This window comes from Balaenoptera ricei, chromosome 15, assembly GCF_028023285.1.
Source record: "Balaenoptera ricei isolate mBalRic1 chromosome 15, mBalRic1.hap2, whole genome shotgun sequence".
NCBI lineage: Eukaryota > Metazoa > Chordata > Mammalia > Artiodactyla > Balaenopteridae > Balaenoptera > Balaenoptera ricei.
In genome coordinates, this window is record NC_082653.1 from 46,827,881 (window position 1) to 46,851,990 (window position 24,110).

The window sequence follows — 24,110 nt, forward strand, 5'->3', positions numbered from 1 at the left end:
TTTAATTCCAAACTTTATATCCACAAACACAATTTGGTGAAGATTTTTATCCTTATAATGTGTTTGGTGGCATTTCTTTCAACTCTAGAGCTGCCATCATCAAATAAAATGAAGAGCAGCTGCAGCTGACACTTACTGAGCCTACAGGTGAGGAAGGCACATCACTGTGATTGAGAGTAAAACAGGCAAAAGCTTCATCTTACTATTCCCTATATTTTCAGTGAAAACTTTCTCTTTATTATAAAAATATTTAAGTAAGCCCATCAAAACGGAAACAAGTTATACTCATAGAAAAAAGAAGTCTTCCTGATATGTGTTTTGACTCTGTGCCTGGTGAATTAAAATCTTGGTAGGAGTAAAACATGAAATTAAAATATTTTATAGTTGATACTCAGCACATTAAATTACTTTCTACTTACTAATTTCAGATCACACAACAAACTGAACTTGCTTCACTCTCCGAGCACAAAACCAGATATTAAATATCTGTGTTACAATTCCCATGTCTACCTAACCTCTCATCAATCTGACATCCCAATTATCAAAGGCTTTAAGTCAGATACAGATGACTCCAATTAGAAAGCACTTCAAGTAACATCACTACGTTATACAGAGGAAATGGTATCATTCAAATTGCTTTCAAATTCTTACTAGTATTTTCCAGGCTTTGTCCTTTTTTCAGTCATTTAGTGACTATCTATTAGTTCCTCAGTTATTTTTTATTCCAATTAAAAAAACACTACACTTTAGTCATCTGAAAGACAAAGTATACTCAACCATACTCCCTGGTGTTGAAATCTTTTGACACAACAAAAAAATAGCTTTGTTTATATATTAACACCTCAGGAGCTTTAGAAACAAATATTATTCAAAGTAATGAATTTCTAAATAGGAAGCTTAAAAAAAAGTCTAGGTTTAATCTCAGAATACAGCTCAATAATACATATTATTATAGAAATTATGTTCCTAAAATGACTAACTAGAGGTTTAGAGGAAAATATTCTCTTTGTACCTGGTAATAATATCGAAGAACCCAGCAGAGTCCTTCAACGTAAGACTGCACAACTTTACGTCGGAATTTCTCATCAGCTGCGTCAACATCAAATTTGTTCTTGTAGTACCGCTGTTTCCAACCAGCTTCCCATAACCTACAAACGAGGCAAAGCCAGTGTATGCTGAATTAATATGGTAACTGTCTACCTGTTTATCACCAAATCAATTTATACTAATGTCCAGGTGAAATGTAAATGAGTTAATAAACAGTAATGCTAACAAACACGGTTTCATTTAACTATTTCTAAAAAGCCCACTTTCACAGGATTTATTACCAACTTAAAGACAGTTAAACATCAAAAACTCAAACACTGATTCCAGTAAGATCATTATAAAACTACATTTAAAAAAAGAATAATCACTTATGCTAATAAAGTAGATACAGCACACTTGTTTGCTCAAATTTTCATACTGTTTTACATGCTTTTTGATTGTGGAATAATGCTAAAACTACATTTCTTTTTTTAAATTAACTTTTTGGCTGCATTGGGTCTTCGGTGCCGCGCGCAAGCTTTCTCTAGTTGCGGCGAGTGGGGGCTACTCTTCGTTGCAGTGCGTGAGCTTCTCATTGCAGTGGCTTCTCTTGTTGCGGAGCACAGGCTCTAGAGCTCGCAGGCTTCAGTAGTTGTGGCACGTGGGCTCAGTAGTTGTGGCTCATGGGCTCTAAAGCGCAGGCTCAGTAGTTGTGGTGCACAGGCTTAGCTGCTCCGTGGCATGTGGGATCTTCCCAAACCAGGGATCGAACCTACGTCTCCTGCATTGGCAGGCGGATTCTTAACCACTGCGCCACCAGGGAAGTCCCTAAAACTACACTTTAAAATTTGCTGTAGATATTTTTATATAGTTCAAGTTCCTCAGTTTGTTAAAATATATTTAAACTGTACAGAGAAAGTCAATTAAACGCCTTAAAAAAAAAAGATTTGCATGGGTAATTCTTTTAAAGGTAAAAAGTGATTTATAAAAGAATAATCTAGAAACCAGGCAGAAATCATGTGTATACCTAACCTACGCTCCCTATGCTTGGGCCTCTTTGAGCTAAGAGTTGAAGAGAAGGACACGCATGCACATGTACACACGTATGTATGTATGTTCTGGTAAAACTTAGAAGCAGGTCAATTAATTCACTAAGTTATCATTAATCACTGAAAATACAACGTGAAGAACCACAAAGTACTCATTTCTCATTCTCCGAGAGATTAAAACATTTTCTTGAAGGAACACAAAGAAGCCAAAAAAATTTTTTTTTAATCAGGACAGATCAAGAACATCAAGATGATTCTACAGTAAGGCCATTTTCTACCATGTGCCAGATCTTACAAATTAACTGCAGTCATGTTTCAGAATACAGGTATGTCCTGCTTTTCAAAAGTTCACTTTACACCACTTTGCTTTTACAAAAGACCCCCATTAATACCTGTTTTCTCTAATCGAAAGAAATACAGAGATTTCGCTTAAAAAAAAAAAAAGGCAGAAAGTGGGAATCTCGTTTAGCACGTTTGTTTTCAGCATGCACCCCAGGAGCAAGAGTGGCCCCGCCAGCCCCTTCCCCAGGAATCACACTCAGCGCCTTAGCATCTGCCGCCAGAGCTGTGAGCTGTGTCTGTGAGCATCTGGGCTTTATCTCCATTTATTTTGTGCAGCAAGATGTGACCTACGGTAACTGCCTCTTTACGCCATTTCGGCTCTGAAAGGTTTCATAGGCCCCCTCTACTTTCGGGGGAAACCCGCACACATTACCAATTTTAATTTCCCGCATACACAAAGGATTCACAGAAATCAATCAGGAGAACTATCCTCTATCCATAATGTGGATTATCACCATTTTACAGAAAATATGAACAAAATAAATGCTAAGAATGCCAAGCATTCCTTGACAAGCATTTCTACCTTGATTATCCCCAGCACCTGAATTAAATAATAAAGTACGAAATAAATCAAGTTTACTATTAAGCTAGTATTGATCATGATGACCTCATAGTAAAACAAAAGACACTCTAAGAGGAAATCCATTGTTATAGAAGCATAGGATAAAAACTCAGGTCAGGTAAATGTTCGATGACCAGTCATCACAGATATTAGAATCTAACATCAAAGAACATTTCTAATTATAAACACACCATCCACATCCTATATAAGAAGCACGAGATATGGACCACCATTGTTTGCTTAACTTTGAACTATATCATTTTTGCTAAATTCTTAATGAGTTACATTTATTAAGGCTGTTGGCCTTTTGCACTTCGAGCCCAGGATTCAAACCTAGATTTAATCACAGGAGAGGCTGTTAATCTTATTATATGATGATCTCCAACTTCTGGACAAATTAAAGAGTCAAAGTTTCCTATTATAAATGTTAAGTATGGGACTTCCCTGGTGGCACAGTGGTTAAGAATCCGCCTACCAATGCAGGGGACTCGGGTTCGAGCCCTGGTCCGGGAAGATCCCACATGCCATGGAGCAACTAAGCCCGTGCGCCACAACTACTGAGCCTGAGCTCTAGAGCCCGCGAGCCACAACTACTGAAGCCCGTGTGCCACAACTACTGAAGCCCACGGGCCTAGAGTCCGTGCTCTGCAACAAAGAGAATCCACCACAATGAGAAGCCTGCACATCGCAATGAAGAGGGGCCCCCGCTCACCGCAACTAGAGAAAGCCCGCGTGCAGCAACAAAGACCCAATGCAGCCAAAAATAAATAAATAAATAAATTTATTTATTTTTAAAAAATAAAATAAATGATAAGTATACAGCTACAGGGAAACTTCTCTGTCATGAAATATAACTATGCATATACAAGTCTGTGGTTTTTAAAAATATACGTATTTCTTAACCAAATAAGTTCTACATATTTCATCTTGAGGAAGAAACTTTTCAACTAAGAAGATTAAAGCAAACTATATCAAGTATCCAAGTGTAACTGAACTTTCTGGGTTAAGCAGCTTGAAAATGTAATCTCCACACAGTGACCTTCAGATCACATAGTCAGAGCTAAACACCTCATGCTTAGCCCATCTAGCGCCTGCTCTCAGGGGGAAAAGTGGCTTGGAGGACGAAAACTTGCATACTAATCTAGATACTTAGGTTTAACAGCTATAGCTTACATATCTCACTGGAATTTACTGACTATTCTAACCCTCCACATTAATTACTGGTGGATAAAAAGATCACAGGCAAGCATCTGAAGGCACTGCTGCTCTGAGCTAATATAGCATTAATTAGACCGCCTCTATTTCAGCAATTTGCTAACAAAGTGCTACCAAAAAATGGCTTCACCTGACGTTATCCTCTGGCTCAGGTTCACTGTCACTGTCTTCCGCTTTTCGCTTAATTCCTCCTCTCGGAGATGGGGAGCCATCAGAAGTGAAACTCGCATTAGGAGACACTGAAGGACTCTGCAGACAATTATGACATTAGAGAGGAAGGACTTAATTATTCATTTCACATAAGAAGTTACATCCAACTGCTACTACCACCATGCTTCACGGTAATACATTTTTTAAGGCTGTTAAAATAGATATTGGTAAACGTATTTTGAAAGCACAAAGACTGATCTTGGACTACTGCACTTCCCCAAAAAAGAGTAATATGGTACCAAGCTTCCTATGCTTAAACTCAAAAGAATCTGAACATTCTTAGGGTAAAAACTGCTTCAGAAGAAAAAAGAACAATTTAATTTTATAAATTTAAAAAATTAATACTTAAATATTTCTTTTCTTTGGTGATTCGCTGATCTTATGAATTCACGATCGCTTTCCACCAATCAAACAGCAAAACGGTAAAGGGGGAAAAAGATAAATATATAAATTAATAATACATAAAATAGTCAAGCTGGTGAAAATGAAGTTAAATGGTATGTGTTCAACCTAGTATAACCACTCTGGAAAGCAATAGTTTAGTAATAAGACTCTGCCAGATAACTGTAAATTATTTTACATACACTATTTTAAAATTCAATGTACAAATAAAAATCTATTGGTCATCTTAGAAAAATGCACATCTTATTAGTATTTCAAAGACTTGGATACCACTTTAAATTCAGTATTATCTCTTCCCTTTGTACTTAACTCAATGAAGATAGGCACACCCTAGAGTATTTTAATTTTAACTAAAAAGTTAAAGTCTTCTGCAACTTTAGTTTTATGTTAAATGACCAAAAACATAAGTGGCAAAAAAGGTTTTCATAGTAGAGGTTTTGTTCTTATTATTCACAATATATTAGATATTTTGAGTAAACTGAATTTTTTAAATTGAGAGCTCAGGAGGCTATTTTGTTGATACTATAATTAGCATAAAGGTAGTTCATACCACAGGCTAAGAAAGTTTGTTACAACAAAGCAAAATTATATTTCACATAGAGCTTATAACACTTTCCTTTTAAAAATGTATAGTATCAATTTTACCCATGATACTGTATGGCCAATACTGTCCAAAACCCCTCACAAAACCCAGTAAAAAAATAAATCCAGGAAGGCACTGTTGCACTGGGAAAATGAGATGGGTATTTTCAGTCAGACAGACCTGAGTTTGAAATACCAAACCAGCCTTTCTCGGTGCATGGCCTTGGGCAATTTATTCAACCTGTCAGCCTCAACTTGAACTGGGGATGCTACTGTTCTCATCTTCACAGATTACTGCCGGGATTAAACGAAACACCACATGTGACAGATCAATAGCACACCTGACTCACTAAGTCATCACTTTTATTTTTAAACCCCACACTAATCCATTTGGATTAAATTATGAGAGGAAGTTGGGTAAAAAGGAAACTTTCCCAAACTGACAAAATATAAATTCCATCTTTAGATAACAAAAGTAATATATCTTCAAGGAAAACACAAAAGGCGGGTGTCTGCTCTTTAATGCTAACCCCCCCCCCCACTGCTCTTTTCTCCTCTCCCTCTACCAACAAAAGGATTCCTTCCGAAACATACCAGATTCATAACAAGTCATGAAATTTTTTTTTAAAAGCTGCTTTGTAATCATATTCTGTTAAATTGAGAATGGCTGCAGATACAATGAAACCATACTTCAGAATGCAAAAATTAAAAACACATATTTATGAAGAAACAGATGCCATCTGATAAAACACTGACAATGTTGACCATCAGCAGACACTGGTCAAGTACTGCAGACTAACATGCCCAAACAGCTCAAAAAATCAATAAACAAAAATAAACAAAAACACGCCAAAAGAGCAAAAATCCATAACTTTAAAGGCCATCTTTAAATGAACTGGTAATATGGCTTCATGATTACTTTAAATTCAGAACATTCTAGATGAAAATCCCTCTTAGCAAAGACTCCAAAAGAAATAAATGTGTCAAGAGGAATTAATACAGGATCAAATAAGCAACGTAAACACCAACCTCTCCACTCTCACTCCCATGGGAGACGTTACTAATCAACAGTGGGTCTGGTTCTGTGGAGTCTGACTGTAATATTGCAATCCTTCTCAGGGCAATCACAGGTGACAAAGTTTAAACCTACTGCCTCCCTGACATTAAGAAAAAAGCATTCTATCATCAGTATGGTGTTTGAGAATGCCAGTCACTTTCAGTTCCACTCTGTGGGGACTGTAGTCACTATGATCTTAAATGATGGACATCAGCCTTTTCTGTCCTACTCAAGTGTCTCACTGCAATCCCTTTCACTTACCCTCCACATCTCACTCTGTATAAGAAAACAAAAACCAAAAAGAATAGATACATGTACATGTATAGGTTTGGCCAAAACGTTTGTTGGTCTTCTTCCATTAAGATGGCTCTAGTAGCGCTTAGTTGTCTTTAACTTCATTTGAAACAATTTTCTTTTTTTTTGGCTACGTCGGGTCTTTGTTGCTGCACGCAGCTTTCTCTAGTTGAGGTGAGCGGGGGGCTACTCTTCTTTGCGGTGCGTGGGCTTCTCATTGCAGTGGCTTCTCTTGTTGTGGAGCACAGGCTCCAGGCACGCGGGCTTCAGTAGTTGCAGCACGTGGGCCCCAGAGCGTGTGGTCTTCAATAGTTGTGGCACGTGAGCTCAGTAGTTGCACCTTGTGGGCTCTAGAGCGTGGGATCAGTAGTTGTGGCGCACAGGCTTAGCTGCCCCACAACATGTGGGATCTTCCTGGACCAGGGATCGAACCCGTGTCCCCTGCACTGGCAAGCAGATTCTTAACCACTGGACCACCAGGGAAGTCCGAAACAATTTTCTTAGATTGTATTGTGACAGCTGTCACATCAGTGTGTATTTAAAAAAAACATCAAGATCGGTGAATTTCTGTGTAGCCATTTTAATATTGAAGATGGAAGAAAAAAGCAATATTTCTGGCATATTACGCTTTATTATTTCAAGAAAGGCAAAAACGCAACTGAAACGCAAAAAAAGATTTGTGCAGTGTATGGAGAAGGTGCCGTGACTGATCGAATGTGTCAAAAGTGGTTTGCGAAGTTTCGTGCTGGAGGTTTCTCGCTGGATGACGCTCCACAGTCGGGTAGACCAGTTGAAGTTGTTAGCAAACAAATCGAGACATTAACTGAGAACAATCAATGTTATACCACACGGGAGATAGCAGACATACTCAAAATATCCAAATCAAGCACTGAAAATCATTTGTACCAGCTTGGTTATGTGAATCACTTTGATGTTTGGGTTCCACATAAATTAAGTGAAAAAAACCTTCTTGACTGTATTTCCACATGTGATTCTCTACTGAAACGTGAGGAAAACGTTCCGTTTTTAAAACAAATCGTGATGGGCAATGAAAAGTGGACTCTGTACAATAATGTGGAACAGAAGAGATTGTGGCGCAAGTGAAATGAACCACCACCAACCACAACAAAGGCCAGCCTTCATCCAAGGAAGGTGATGTTGTGTATGTGGTGGGATTGGAAGGGAGTCCTCTATTATGAGCTCCTTCCGGAAAATCAAACGATTAATTCCAACATATATTGCTCCCAATTAGACCAAATGAAAGCAGCACTCGACGAAAAGCGTCCGGAAAAGAGACAGGAAACGCATAATCTTCCATCAGGATAACGCAAGACCGCATGTTTCTTTGATGACCAGGCAAAAACTATTACAACTTGGCTGGGAAGTTCTGAGTCATCCGCTCTCTTCACCAGACATTGCACCTGTGGATTTCCATTTATTTTGGTCTTTATAAAATTCTCTTAATGGAAAAAATTTCAATTCCCCGGAAGGCTGTAAAAGGCACCTGGAACAGTTCTTTGCTCAAAAAGATAAAAAGTTTTGGGAAAATGGAATTATAAAGTTGCCTGAAAAACGGCAGAAGGTAGTGGAACAAAACAGTGAATACATTGCTCAATAAAGTTCTTGGTGAAAATTTAAAATGTGCTTTTATTTTTACTTAAAAACCAAAGGAACTTTTTGGCCAACTATATACAAGTGAATCATTCTGCTGTACACCTGAAGCTAACAGAACATTGGTTTTTTTGTTTTGTTTTGTTTTTTAATTAATTTATTTTGGCTGCATTGGGTATTCGTTGCTGCATGCGAGTTTTCTCTGGTTGCGTCGAGCGGGGGCCACTCTTTGTTGTGGTGCGCGGGCTTCTCATTGCGGTGGCTTCTCTTGCTGTGGAGCACGGGCTCTAGGTGCGCGGGCTTCAGTAGTTGCAGCAGTGGGCTCCGTAGTTGTGGCTCAGGGGCTCTAGAGCACAGGCTCAGCCGTTGCGGCGCACGGGCTTAGCTGCTCTGCAGCATATGGGATCTTCCCGGACCAGGGCTCAAACCTGTGTCCCCTGCATTGGTAGGTGGATTCTTCCCTGGTGCCACCAGGGAAGTCCCAGAACACTGTTAATCAACTATACTCCAGTATAAAATAAAAATTAAAAAAAGAAAAAGAAAACAAAAATCAAACAGAACAAAAAAAACACAATAGAAAGGCAGTCTTCTTCTCTTGGGAGATGCAAAACCTCATTTCTCAAATTCCAAATCTAAGGTCCTAAAACTTCTAATTGTGAATTTATGGGAATATAAATTCAATCAGTCTCTTGATATGGCAAAAATTCTACGTATAGGATTGCCCTATAATAAGGGATTTTATCATCAATAGGATAACTAATAGAAAAATAAAACTTAAATATCCAAACTTATGCAATTTCCTTGCATCTATCATAGTAAAAGTTTACATTGTATCTTTTCTCCCTTTACAAAACTCTCTCTCTCTCATGCCTACTAGCCTGAAATAAGCAATAGCTTTATCTGCTGTATGTGTGCGTTAGTTCATGGTCTATTCCCTCACCCCTGCTTGCTGTCTTGCCACGTGCTCTGAGCTCTTGGTCTTTTGTCAATACAACAGGAAGCTCATGCACAGAGTAAAGGCTTGCTGGCTGAAATGATCTGCTCACGCAGCTTAGATTACAAAGTTCAAATAAGGAGGGATACCATGAAGCAAATCCATTCTGAGTTCGGTAGTGAGAGCTACCTTAAAACACATACTCAGATCTATTCTATGACTGAGCTGGAGAGTGAAGCTTAGGCAGTAAGGAGTACCTGTATTTAACAGACTGAGGAATACCATTCTGCAAAATGCCCATAACTGATCCCTGGAAGGAAAGGGGAAATCAGGCAGCAAAACCCTCCCTCGTCTCTCATGCCAGAGACGTGAGACATTTGGATGTCCCCTCATGCTTCTAGCACCATCACCACTGTACCTTTGGGGGAAGAGGGAAGCACTGTGGCCCATGTGCATTACAGAGACACTGCAGCCACTTAGCCATCTGTATTTACATGCATTTTCTTTCCTTTCACATCATTTAGATATTTTCATATTGATAAAGAATTTAATAGAATTAAAAATATCTCTCAAGGCAAAAGAAATTGAGAAAAACTATAAAACGAAACAACCCCAGGCTAAATGATCAAATTCACACACAACTACAGGGGCATCTGGTAAGTCGCCACCCTCCAAAGCTACATAAAAGTGAGTCACTTACAGAGTTATTCTGCATCCTCATTTCATAGGCTGCTTGTCTCGGATTATGGGCTACTTGAGATCCTGGTGAGTTTCTTGAACCAAGGGCATGAGGGGTTAATATTCCACCAGGAGAGAAAGAAGGTTGATCTCTCTAACATACATGGAAATAAATGAATGTAGAAATTAAAATTAAATCACAACACAGTTAGATGACAGGAAGAAAAGAGGGCAATAGAAAGAGTCCCCACTGTAAGCACTTAAAAGACAAAATGGATTTCTGTTAACATTACAGGGTTGTCTACACTTTGATATAATGGTAATTTACCCTGTAAACAACAGTTTGTAATAGTAACTTTGCTCTAAAAGTACATATAATTCACTGTTCTGGTATATACACGTAGAGTTTGAGAATGCCCGTCATTTGCAGTTCCTCCCTGTGGAACTATTCAAGTCTCATTAGGCTGTTCTACTACGTTTACTCACAATTTCTGAACACATTCAAGACATAATTTTAGGCAAATAAAAATAACAAATAATAAATAACTATAACATTTACCTTAATGGTAAAAAAAAAACAAGTCAAGAGTTTGATTTCTACTCAGGAAATACAGCTTTTATTTACCCTTCACCTTGCTAGAATTTAACTCTTTATTGCCAATTAATTACAGCTATGACTATAGCTATACTAGGTGACGGTTGTGGCTGACTGATAAAACAGATGTTTTAAAAACAGATATTGACTGAAAGGAAATAATAATATATGGTACAAACTATTATATATAAAATAAATAAGCTACAAGGATATATTGTACAACACAGGGAATATGGCCAATATTTTATAATAACTGTAAATAGAATATAACCTTTAAAAACTGAATCAATATTATATATACTATACTGTATATAATATACTCTAATCACCTGATTATATAATATTATACATCAAATATACCTCAATTTTAAAAAATTAATTAAAAAAGAGGAAAAAAAATAAAGTAGAAACCAAATATGCTCCTCCCAATCTAAGTGGTTGGCAACTACCTGCAACAATAAATTACTCTTCTCCCTTCTAGGTTCCTGAAATTGCTCAAATCCAATAAAATATGGTAATAAGAGGCAGTCCCTCAACTCCATGAATTTAAAACCCAGGAAGGAAGACAAGATTCACCAGAGATAAAGGAAAGGACTGCTCAACCTGGACCACAAGCAGAGGCAGCAAGGGAGGCCGTGGAGAAGGCAAGGTGTGCGGGGCTGGAAGTAGGGACCTTCTGGAGGAGCCAAAGGGGGGCAAGGCTCTGGGTCAGGAGCGACATGGTGTATTTAGAGGACAGCAGGGGAAGAGCTGGCGGCCGGAATTCAACCAGACCACGGTGCGCTCTGCAAGGCAGACGGAGAGAGAACTGGATTCTGAGGGGACTAAGGAGTCACTGGTGATTTCCGAGCAGAGAAACAACAAAGCTACGGGTATCTTGTTCTAGGAAGATTAACCTGACAAAGATATAGACAGAGTATAGTGACTTGTAAGGGGAAACAAAGGGTTGACTGCTTTTATTACAAAAACAATATCTGATTATTGTAAAAAAAACTCTTAAACAGCTAAATGCAACCTGCCTCTTCCTGCCCATCAAGTGTTTCCCTTCAGACTCCAGAGAGCTTAGAAAGGACTTCTTTAAAATCAATACCAGGTAGGAAGGCAGCTGGGTGGGCGCCACCTCCCTAACCAACTCCCAGCCGGTAAGGAATAAACAGCTATTGTAATGAACATCTTCCTCCCAAATCGTAAACTGATACCATTGCCAGTCTTATGATATTAGCTAAAACTCACCTTCATTCTCTTTCTTTTTTCTTTCTGTCGTCTTCTAAAACTGTCCTAAAAGTATAAAATCCACATATTCTGTCAAATAATTACACAAAAATGTAAGAGTTAAACATTACCAGGAATGATTCGGGAGACAATTAAAGTTTTAAAGGAAGACCCCAGAAACCTAGGTACATAATTAAACCAGGCAATGGACTGTATGTTCAAAGTGCTGCTTATCAGAACTGCAGATGGATAGAGAGCATTCTAAATTGAGTTTAGATACAATTTAAAATGTTCCTCAATTTTTTTTTCAGGTAGTTTTTAACATCATTTCAGGAAAGAATGCAAGAGTCATGACAAGGACCCTTGGTTTTTCCCTGGAGTGAACAGGCTGCCAATAATGGAGAAGATACACATAAGTAAGAAAACAATTCTTTAAGTTGTAGCTGAAGATAGTTAATAATCAAGATGACAATTAAAAAAAAATCAACACGACAATTTAATAATGGGCCTCTATTACCTAAAAAGGGCTGGACAGTTTCTAACCCTGTCACATGTGTGGCACAAGTGGGTAAAGAGAGCAGCGGGGCTCTATGCAAACACTACCCACCAAGATTGCAACAAGTCGACCTAACGAAAAGAAGGAAGAAAATTCAGATGTCTATACTGCTTATTCTGGGCCAGCTTAATTCACAGGAAAGTGTCCAGTCTGCCTTGATTCTTCCCTCCTCTCATTTTCAAAATGTAGCCATGGTTTCAACTAGACAGGATTTAGGGTTGACCTTGCTCCCCACCAAGTGAGCCATTCAAAGGCCCCCTTTCCCCAGAAAGCACTCCTCCCACGCCTGCATTTCTGTTGAGTGTCCAGGCACTGAAACGACAGCTAAGGTGACCACGGCAGGTACTATACTGACCGTCACCCTACTCGCAGCACTTCCACCCCTCCAAGGAGTACTGCCACCCGCAAGAGGACACCTAACGAGATGTGAGCTTTGTGCTTTCTGCAGGAGGGGCTGAATGCTGGATACATGGTGACCTACTCCTGAAAACCTCCTAAGACGTGAACACCACCCACTTCTCTGATGAAGCTTTGCCCCTGTCGTTAAGGAAACGTCTCTTATCTGACCACGACTCCTCCTTCTGGAATGGTGCCCTCTGCACTGGGCTGCCAGGACACCACACTCACCTGGTTCCTTCACTCCTGCTGCTGCCTTCACTCAACAGCCCCCCAGCCCCCACACTGTCCCTGTAACGCTGGCACCCCTCCGGGCCCAATACTTGGACCTCCCCACTTCCCTGCGCTCACAGAAGGAATCCTCTCATCTCATGACTCTCCAGCCAGAGCCTCTCCCAACTCAACACCCCCACCCGCACATCTCAAGCTTGATGTGTCCAAAACAGAACCCCACCCCCAGCCCTGCACCTCCCAGTCGTCTCATCACAGCTGCTCAGACCAGACCGTCTTTCATCTGCTCAGAAAAAATGCCTTAGAGTCATTCTTGACACCTTTCCTTCTCTCACACCTAGGATTTCATCCCCCATTGGTTCCTGCTTCAACACACATTCAGAATCCAGCCACCTATTCTCACCTTCACTGCCACCATGCTGGCTCCCCTGGATTATTGCAAAGGAGTCTCTTAACTGGGCTCGCTGCTTCTGCCTTTACCTCCATACAGCAGCTAGAGTGATGGCTTTACAGTACGTGTCAGATCTTTGTCACTTTTATGCTTAAATGATGCAGACTGAAAAGCTGAAGTCCTGTTAATGACCTAGAGGGCTCTACCGGATCCATCGTCTTTCTGACCTCTTCTCCTGCTCGCTTCCCTTTGCTTCCTCTGCTCCCACCACAGTGGCTCCTGGTTCCTCGCTGTTCTCAACATCCTGTGTATGCTCCTGCCCTAGAGCCTTCGCACGGGCTATTCCCTGTCTGAAATGCTCTTTCCACACACATCTGCATGGCTCACTCCCTCACATCCTTCAGGTCTTTCCTCAAAGCCATCCGTCAGTGAGGCCTTCTCCAGCCACCTTTTCTAGGGTTGCAACCCCCCCCAGACACTTCCTCCCCTGCTTTAGTTTCCTTCATGGCACTTAGCACTCTCTAACACCCTGCACACTACACTTCGTTTTTGTCTTGATTGTCCATTTACCCCAGAAGAATGTTAGCTCCATGAGGTCAGAAATTTCGTCTGCTTTTTTGTTTCATTTTTTGTTGTATCAGTAGCACTCAGAATACTACCTGGCACGCGGTAAACAAGAAATATTTGCTGAATAAATGAACATTTGCAAGATGAAAGGCAAACATCAAAACTCATTAAATAAAAACTATACAATTCTGACCTAACTGTTCAATTTTAATAACAAATACTGATGTATTCCCATTCTACTATCTATTTTGCTATTTTTAAGGGAGGTGGCTACGTAAGCAGAACAGGTCCACCTGGATGGACCTTACTGACCTTTAATCTTTTTGTGTGCTATGAATTCCTTTGGAAATCTGTCAAAAGCCGTGGACACACTTCCCTAGATACTTTTATACTGAATTTCCCAGATACTTCCCCACCAAGTGAGCCAGATACTTTTATATTGAATTTCCGAGGGTTCATTAATTTCCCCAATGCCCAACCATGCTAACAGATATCATATGATGTCAAGGACACCAAAAAAGATCCAAAGCTGTAAAATGCCCTCTCTGCCAGGCCAGCTGGAAACCACATGACATACTTAAATCTGAAGCACTCTGCAATCTATCAAATCCTATACATCCCATTCTAATGCCAAATACCATCAATATTTAATAGTACAGAGTCTGCTAAAGCCACATAAAAGGACTTGTCTAACATGAGATTTTTATACCAAGTAGTACACAGTATACATAGTTTATTTCTTAAGCAAAATGGCAGCAGTTCAAGTGGAGCCACTGTAATTGTTGAAGACTTAGTTAAAAACAGCTGTTCTGGTAGATATTTGATATCCCAAAGTTAGTTATTTGAATTTTACATGTGAAGATTATCAAATACCAAAGGCTTTGAAAGAATGCCTACAGTCCACTCACTGTTACACAAAATGGTACCCAAAGTTCTAAAGAAGAGGCCACTAGCTACAGTACACAAAATTGAAGAAAACATAAAATCTTGTCAGAGACAATGACATGTTTTAATCTGTTAGGAAATCGTGAAGCAAGGCAGTGATATTATGTTGCTATTTGCTCACAAGAGCCATATGACTTTTAGAAAATCAGTCTCTAAGGGATTTCCTCCGCGTTCTCTCTGCTCATTTCACCCGCTGCTGGCCTCCCTGGCGACTCCCCCCCCGTCATCCTCCAGCCCACTCGGCCTCCAGGCTGCTGCCCCTCCAGCCCTCAGCTCCCGAGGGCATCTCAAGCCCTGGCTGAAGACTAGGGGCCTGTCCATCCCGCTCTGACGCCTCAGGCAGCACCGACGGCTTCTCCTCTCTCTAGGGACCTCCTCCCCTGGCCCCGCCTTCTCCTTAAACGTCCACACTCCTCAAGGTTCCTGATGGAGGCACTTTCACTCTATATGAGTTTCCAGGGACATCAAGTTCACACTCATGATGGGAGGTATCTCCCACATGCCAATGGTTCTCAAATCTCCTTTCAAAAGACTTATGACCTGCGCTCCACATATATCCATCTGATTGGTTCATGGACTTTTCTCCTCTCAGGTGTCCTGTGGCCCCTCAAACTCAGTACCTCCAAAATGAAACTCACTTCTACCTTATCCCCACCCCATCCTGCTCTACCCCTGGGGCTTGCTACCTTGGTGAATGGCACCAGTGAACTCCCAACTACCCCAGCCAGAAACCTGGACTTCTCACCTAAGCATTCACCCTATCACAGGTAACTCATTCCCGAGTGCTTTGTGACTTTTCCTTTTTTTATGTCTACATTTCTTACACAGAGCTGCAACCACCTACCTTGACTGATGTAATCCCACCCAGACCCCCTATACTCTGCCACCAGAGTACAGAGTTCTTAGGTCCAGAGCATAAATAGTGCCTATAAAACACACTAGTTCAATTCCAGCATTCTTCTAGCTTTGGAACCCTCATTTCATGTCCTATTGATTAGACAAGTGTTTGGATTTATACCTTAATTAAGATTAAGAGAGAAGAAATTACAATGCAACTCACACAAGGTGCAGTACACAGTTCCACACAGCAAGCATCACAGCCTTTATAAAATCATCAAAGCACTGACCACTCGTGATTACATTGGTGTTTGATACACTACAATGATTTAACAGCGCACTCAAAGAGGTTAAAAGGACAATCACAGGATCATCACAGCCTATTAGAGACAGGAGCAATTTAGCTACTGCAATAGAAACACTTTACCTCATCATCCTTTCTCTTTTTAAAAATGCTATCCTCAACTTCACCAACTGCTAACATGATCATCTGTACTCTCTGCAGATTGACATAACCACTTTCTGTAAGGTAACCCTGTAAGTGATAAAATACATGTAAAATGATCTTCTTATAAAAGCAAATACTTCTGTTTTGAAATTATTCAAGAGTGAACTTACCCCAGTTTTGTGTACCACATTTTTGTATATGTTAACCAAACGGTCAATTGCACCTTCCCTGCCACCAGGAAACAAACATTATGCATTAGGACCAGCGTGCACTGTAAAGGCAAGAAGGCTAAAACAACAGTTTGAAGACTGACACAAACACACATACCTAATCTCTAAGGACGGCAGGTGAGGAAGGAAGTCATTTCCCACAAAGAAGCACATGAAGACCCAGTCATCAATGCTCCTCTCAACATCAAATGTGAACGGCAGGCTGGCCATGGTGAGCTCTCTTTCCAAATACTGCAACCAAGAAGGAACGTTGCCATTAAAGCCATGAAAAGGCACCCTGGTTTAGCGGACCGATGCCAAGGGTCACTGCTACATACCTCACGAAGAACACTGAGACGAAGGAAGATAAACTCTCCTTCTGCACAAGGAAGACTGTCTGCCAGTTCATCGTGCTGCAAGAAAGGGGATGAAGACTCAACACATCTACTCTGAACCCTGGAATTTTCTCCACCCACACAAACATTATGGCTTTTTCTAAAGCAAGACCCACTTCAATATTACAAGTATTAAATAAAAAAGAACTCACCAAACCATTTTAAAAATAAAAATTACCCATAACCTCAATCAGACCTAGACCAGGGATTGGCCAACGTTTTTTGCGAAGGGCCAGACACTAAATATTTTAGCCTGGGGAGCGGGACGTATATGGTCTCTGTTGCATATTCTTTCATGTTTTGTTTTGTTTTTACAACTCTTGAAAAACCGAAGAAAACCCTCTTAGCATACGTCAAATCTGGAGAGCTGCAGTTTGCCAAACCTTGACCTCCACCCAACCAATATTAACATTTTAATGTATATGCCTCATCTTTCTCTGTGAATACGTATACTTCTTACCTGCTTTTTTCACTCAACATGTCTTTTAAAGAGGTACCATATTCTTAAAACAGAAACCCCTTTAAAGGAGAATGGATATAATCAAGGGAACCCAGAATATGTAGAAACCAGGAGTAACTTAAAAGTAAGTACCAAGGGGACTTCCCTGGTGGTCCAGTGGTAAAGAATCTGCCTCCCAATGCAGGGGACGCAGGTTCAATCCCTGGGCGGGAAACTAAGATCCCACGTGCCGCAGGGCAACTGAGCCCGCGCGCCTCAATTAGAAAGCCTGCATGCTGCAAACCACAGAGCCCACACGCCACAACTACAGAGAAGCCCAAGTGCTGCAACGAAGAGCCCGCGCCGCAACAGAAAAATCCCGTGTGCCACAACTAAGACCCGACACAGCCAAAAAATAAATAAATAAAATAAATAAATAATTTTTTTAAAAAACTAAATAAATAAAATAAAATACATATGCCGTTAAAAAAAATACCAAGAAGTTTAACATACCTGATTTATAGTTCCTTTTAAGAAGAATAACCATTTGAGACAAATAACTTCTACAAACAAATCAAGTGCAATGGGCATTATTACCTATATGACCTCAGCCTCATGTAGATACAAGCTGTGTTAGGAAAGTGGGGAGTAGAAAGGATGAGTTCATGCATGGTTGTGAATTTGTGTTTACTTTAAAGAGCTTTGAAAGATACATCTCTATGAGGGGTAACGGAGCAAGTAGGTAAAAATCTAATCAACCACTGTCTTCTCTTTATCCATTTTTAAAATGAGGCAACCTAAATATACTTAATGCCATCGCACTGTACATTTAAACGTGGTTAAAAAGGTGTATTTTCTGTTGTATTGACATATATCAATATTTTATCACAATAAAAAATAAAATTAAGAAATTTTAAATGAGGCTACTACCATCTCGAAGTTCTTACCTTTCCCTTCTTTTCTCTCGGCAAACCTTCACAGTCTTTGACCTCATGTCCAAACTGATTACAAAGACCACAGGGTTTGGGTTTGTTTGGTTTGAATTCTTCTCTGATAATGGTAAAGTTGGGCTCATGTGTAGCAAGGCCGAGCATAATGAGATCAGCTATCAATCAACAACAACAAAACAGCAAACAGTGAGTGCTCTAGAAGACCCTTACCCCGTAACCAAAGGCAAGACATTATCATAACACAAGACACCAACGCAAAGAAAAGCCCAAATGAGCACACAGAGGCAGCAAAGCCAAAAAGCCTAAAACTTCCTAGAGGCCAACAAGATCTCCTACAGAAATGTGGGCCTAGAATCTAACTACCACTCAGGAGTCAACACTTGGAAACATTCCATTTTAAAGATATGTGTGGCCATATTAAAAAGTTGAAAAAATGTAACAACAACAACAAAAATTCAAGATAGGTGAATGTTAATCACAGATTGAACAACAACTCTATACTAGTTCCCCCTCACACATAAAATAAGCAAGGCATTTTAGAATTTCCAGGCAACCACAAATAATCCATTACTACACACCAACCCATCCACTTGCTATGGTTTAATCCAAGAGACTCAGATCCCAAAGAAGAAACTTACCATCTGCTCCACATAAGCAATGATGAGTGTTTGGGTCGTGGTTAGGCTGGGCTAGAGAGAAGGGAAATATATATTATATTTAAGTAAATACATTTTATACTATAGGAATATCACATTTTACCAAATATTTTCTATACAATGGCTTGTCTTTTTTAAAATGGAACATATAATCAAATATTTATAAGTGAATTTTACCTCTTTGTCTTCTAATGTAATCCATGATTTTATGTTCCCCTTCACCAGGAGCACTAGCATCAGATAAAATAACCTATAAAAAACAGTTTTTAACATTTGTAGCTCACGCCCAGTTTTCCAGCACAAAAATCAACAGAAATGAATGTCTTAAAATAAACTGGGATAATTCTATTAAGATAGTGTTACTAATTGGAAATTTTTCTTAATTAGGTGTGCATGTGTTAGACATCGAAATTATTTCATCGGTAAACTTACTACTTGGAATAGAAAAAAATGAAATGTTTGTGTCAAACTTAGCCATTTGAAAAACAGATTCAGTTCACAAGTTTCTACTCTTCTCACTGCTACTCAAGTATACCGCACCGAACGATATAAGCCCTGAGAGTAAGTAAGAGATATCCATTAAATTAATGTACCATATCTAATTAATAGGGAAACAAGCTTATTATAATTTTTATTATATAAAAGTTTTGCTTAAATTCTCAGGAGAACACAGCCATTCTTTAGAGGCAGTCCCATGACTTTAATCTTGCTGTATTTTGATTTCTAATAACAGAAATGACTTTCATATATATGTATTTTAAATCACGAGTCCCATCTTATGGCTTCGCAGTGATGATAAGAGTACGAAATTGGCACTGAGAGAAAATCAGCTGTCTCTAACTGGACCGTGCAAGGCACCCCATCTCTAATAACCCTGGAAGCTTCTCTTTCCTCTAACAGCCAACCAGTATTTTATGGGGGGAAAAGGACAAATAATATCAGTCGTATCAAAGGATAGCCTCAAATCGTCACCTTAATCTTTTTGAAGTATAAAAATATGAAACTTACTGTCAAATTTTTCCACCCTGGGTCATTATTTAAACGATCAGCTATGTAATAGCGAAGGCATTTAGCAAGATTGTCCATGAACTCAGTTCCCTAAAATGATAGAAGGAAATAAATTAACCTATCATTTAAGAGTTAGCAATAACTAGCAAAGTATGAGACTACTTACTGGTGTAATGCAGTTGCTGTCAAATCTTTCCTTTATTTCTTCTGGAGGAAGAAAGCCACCTAGAGAAAAAGGGGCAATGCTTTGTTCTCCCCATAAACAGTGAGGTAACTATTCAGCAGTAGGCCAGAACAACAAAAACAGTAAGTTGAAATACAAAAGAAGGAGAAGCGTTGTCACCTGAGGAACAATGATCCCCCTTTCTGAAGAAAATAAGGTTCCTCCCCTCAAATTTAAAGTAAGCTTTAACGTGACTGTCAAACAATACATGGTACACAAAAGATACTATATTGTTACATAAAAATATAAAAATTATGACATTCTTCCTAATGCCCCTGGCAGCAGAACACACACACACAAACACACACACACACACATACACACACAGAGGTTAGGGGCTCTGATCCTACTAACGGTTCTTAAGATGAAGGGGCCTTAGAAAAACAAGGTTAAAATGCTGAGTTTATCAGAGCTTTATATCACCTAGAGGGATTTAGAAATCCTATTTTTTCCTCTATGTCACTGATTAGCTTTTTCTCAAGACACAAATATATTTTACAACATCTTCAAGAAAGAAGACATCTCTAAAAGCAAAGACAACCTGTTATAAATATAAACAGGTTTTAGAGTATTAATTACAAGCTGCAGCTAAAATACTCACATACTTGCACACTTCCAGCAAATTAAAATAACATTAAAGGCAGTGTAATTATAAGCCTCAGCCAACTACACTATGTCTCTTTTTCCACTTGCCAAATGCAACATCCTGAACCAATAATCGTGGCTTTCCTGGTCTATCATTCTGCCTCATGTAACAAAACACCAAACAAGCCACCCCGCCAGCACCGCCCTGCACCGCACCGCACCCACAGGCGTCTTGGAAGAAGCGGTCCCGGGGCGTCAGGGCCCTGGTCGTCCTCCTCTCTGACACTCAGCCAACTCCCACCTCTGGACCCATCAGGGCTTTGAGGAACTGCCAAAATGACCACATTCCACCCCACAACCCCCTCCCTGAACTGAGGGAGCCCCGGGCACCTCACTACCTCGGTGCCCGCCGCCTCAACCCAAAGTGAGAGTGTGCATGACTCGGGGAAAGCCTGGAAACATGGTCCCATCATCCCAGGCCTCCTCATCCAGACCTGAGTTCCTGGGAGAAGCAGCAAGCATGCCACCAAGACTGACTTGAGGAAAATGCTTACAGAACTGTAGCTTCCTAACAGCCTCCACAGAAAAAGGAAGTGAGAAGCATTCTTCATGGGTTTCTAGTTTACAGATATATAAAAGTGAGCTGAAGGGCTGCACTCGCCCTGATAGAAGTTGACAATTTGCTCTCCCTACCAGAATTCCCTCCTTTTATTCCCAAGTTTCCTGTTTACTATAGAGTTTGGAAATGAACAAGCTTATAAATGGAATAAACGATTCTATTAACTACTTTTCCTCAACAGTCAACGTAAACTTCCCTTGGCTATCCTGCGGTCCTGATTAAATTAAAACCGTACCTATTTGTAAGGAGAAGTCTCCACCCCTACCCCCGTCTGCATACAGCTGATAACAAGTCCAACCTCAAGGCGCATGTTCTTTACCTTTTGCCAGTATTTCTTCCTTGACTCGCTGCTTCTCTACTGCTGCTTCCATTCCTTCTTTGGATGCTCGGAACCTCCTTGAACGCTGCTGGTTCATTTTAGCGCGTGGCGCCTGAAAACAGGTATTTCACAGTGACATAATACTGTTCCAAATGTTCGTAACTAAATCTGTACATTATTTTGAATCCGTTAGTCTTAACAAAAATAGTATGCTAAAATGGAAAAGTTAAGTAATATGTCCAAACAATCCTTTCATGACAGACAGTAGTTCCTGGGAGCTTAAATTTGGACCAAGAACCTTGAACGCTGAACTTAGGTGAGTGAGTGACATGTCAAAAGGACAAACATCCTATGAGGCCACAGCACTTAATACTGCAGGGTCCATGCCCCAAGGCCAGTTCCACTGGGTTACGACGCTTTCAGGCACCCCAGATGGAAAGCTCACTTTACTCAAAGACTCAGCACACAGCAAGTTGAGTGGTTTCTACAGAACCAGGATCAGGAAGACCTTCCCTTTGTCCACGACTAAAAGGAAGGATGGTCTCCAAATGGGATTCACAAGACCTTAAAAGCCTTTTTGTATTTCCCACAATAAGGTTCATAATTATCACTCTGTGTCAATAATAAGGCACAGCAGGTAGAAAAGGAGCAAGGTTTTAATCAAAAGTACTCTTAAATCACTCGAACCAAATGTAACTTCAATCACTGGGTAAGCCTGAATGAAGTGAACTGAACTGCAAGGTTTTGCAATTACTGAACTGGGTTTGGGGCTGGAAGGGACTCTCAAGTATCCTGCCTACATGAAATAAGTTATTTCATATTCTCTTTAAACAGTTCCCTTTCCTGTAAAATGAGACCACCTAATCTAACTCTTTCAGGTTCTATGATCTACATTTATATTTTAACAAAACATGAGTTATAGACAAGAGCATGTACATACACATACGAATGTGCACATAAATTAGACCTGATTCAGCAGAAGTGCACAACGGAGTACAGTGAAAGAGCTTCTTCAAGAAACTTAGCTAATGTGAACTGCAATCTGCTCCAAATAGGACATACTCCTGTTCCCTTTATTCCTCACTACACTTTAACTGCAACTTAAGTTTTCAGGTAGCTAAGGTTTTTCTTTGAGTAAATAGTATCTCACAGAAAAGTTAAGCTTCTTGGACCCAAGTTTTCCAGATTTTCAAAATTATTTCATTATCCACCAAAATTATTAAATCCAAAAGAAAGGGAATCAATGTGCATATGGCTAAATAAATTTAGGGTTATGATTTACCCTAATTTTCCTTGAACCCTGATATATAGTTTGCTGGTCATTTATAACTGAAACCACTTGGTATTATTATAAGGTAGTCCCCTCCGAAGTTATTGTGATGACTACTCACTGCCTATAGGATAAAAGCCAAACTGAGTGTGACAGGAAAGGCCTTCTCAAGCCCCTCTCTCTACTTCTCTTTCCAATCTAAACACCTGCAGTTGCCCCAGCATGTCAGTGTGGCCCAAGACACACAAAGTGTGTGACCTGGCACATTTGAGACATCTGGAAGGTCCTCCTTCCCCACATCTGGCCACATCCACCTCCCTCCTCTGCCCCTGCCCCCACCAATCTCCAATTATTCTTAACTCTTCAAAAAATGGGACAAAAGCCCCCTCCTCTCTATTTCCTCACTCCCTTGTAGCACTGACTCCCCCTCCCTCAAGGGCCCCGCAAGTGCCGTCTAACGCCCGAGGAAGGCCTTGGGTAACTAACCTTGCACGTCTACCTCTGCCTCTGTCCCTTGAGTGGCGAGCCCTTCAAAGCAAGGGCAGTCACTGACATCCCCAGCCCCTCACGGGATGCGGCACAAAACAGGCACATACACAAAATACATTTGGATGAATGACTGAAAGATGAGGCTTTCTTTCTCAAATTCACTATAGTCAACATTTTTCACGATTTAGCTTACTCTCATTCTAGACACTGGGAACACAGCAAAAACAAAAATGGGGGACTCTAAGTCATTCAGCACTTACCACTCCGTCTATTGCCATGTAGAGAAGTCGTCTTGGTCTTACAATATTGAAAAGCCTGTCAATGTACTCAAAGATTGCAACCATCATTTCATCCTCGTTTTTCGGTGCTGGTCTACAATGACAAGCAAACAATGTAATATCATATAGTACTCCTCTGTAATTTGTGACATCAGTAACAAAAATGGGTTACGTACTTGTCTTCAGGATGAGTACAGGGATGGATGATTCCATTCATATCCAAATACAGATTATCAAACTCCACATCATTTGGATTAGGTTTACTGGCATCGACAGGAATCTTTACGCCACTGCATTCTTTTGGCTATAAGGAAGTGATAATTAATAGTAGTTTGACCATTCAAGTCTGAAATTGACACATCGTAGGCTCAGTATGAACCTCCTTCATTTCTGAATTGGAAATAAAATACTTTTAGTAATCTTTAAATTATAAAATAGGCTATTTTAGTCCTTAAAGATTCCATCGCAACAAGTTACTCTTGACTACGTGGGGGATAGTTACCAAATTCCCAAATCACTCAGTTGTCCAA

At 40.0% G+C, this 24,110-nt stretch overlaps 1 protein-coding gene across 2 annotated transcripts in view; it reads right to left on the bottom strand.

The window, feature by feature from the left end:
* XRN2 (5'-3' exoribonuclease 2) overlaps positions 1 to 24,110 on the bottom strand; it is a 77,776-nt gene that overhangs the window by 36,736 nt on the left and 16,930 nt on the right. For both annotated transcript variants that reach the window (XM_059898634.1, XM_059898635.1), the window contains exons 2-17: positions 23,757 to 23,884; positions 23,563 to 23,674; positions 21,544 to 21,655; positions 19,964 to 20,022; positions 19,798 to 19,887; positions 18,967 to 19,039; positions 18,772 to 18,822; positions 18,131 to 18,288; positions 16,688 to 16,762; positions 16,468 to 16,601; positions 16,311 to 16,368; positions 16,120 to 16,227; positions 11,791 to 11,835; positions 9,985 to 10,116; positions 4,325 to 4,443; positions 1,013 to 1,148 (exon numbers count right to left, since the gene is read on the bottom strand). In XM_059898634.1, the coding sequence (XP_059754617.1) occupies positions 1,013 to 1,148; positions 4,325 to 4,443; positions 9,985 to 10,116; positions 11,791 to 11,835; positions 16,120 to 16,227; positions 16,311 to 16,368; positions 16,468 to 16,601; positions 16,688 to 16,762; positions 18,131 to 18,288; positions 18,772 to 18,822; positions 18,967 to 19,039; positions 19,798 to 19,887; positions 19,964 to 20,022; positions 21,544 to 21,655; positions 23,563 to 23,674; positions 23,757 to 23,884 (1,590 nt within the window). The remainder of the gene's footprint in view (positions 1 to 1,012; positions 1,149 to 4,324; positions 4,444 to 9,984; positions 10,117 to 11,790; positions 11,836 to 16,119; positions 16,228 to 16,310; positions 16,369 to 16,467; positions 16,602 to 16,687; positions 16,763 to 18,130; positions 18,289 to 18,771; positions 18,823 to 18,966; positions 19,040 to 19,797; positions 19,888 to 19,963; positions 20,023 to 21,543; positions 21,656 to 23,562; positions 23,675 to 23,756; positions 23,885 to 24,110) is intronic.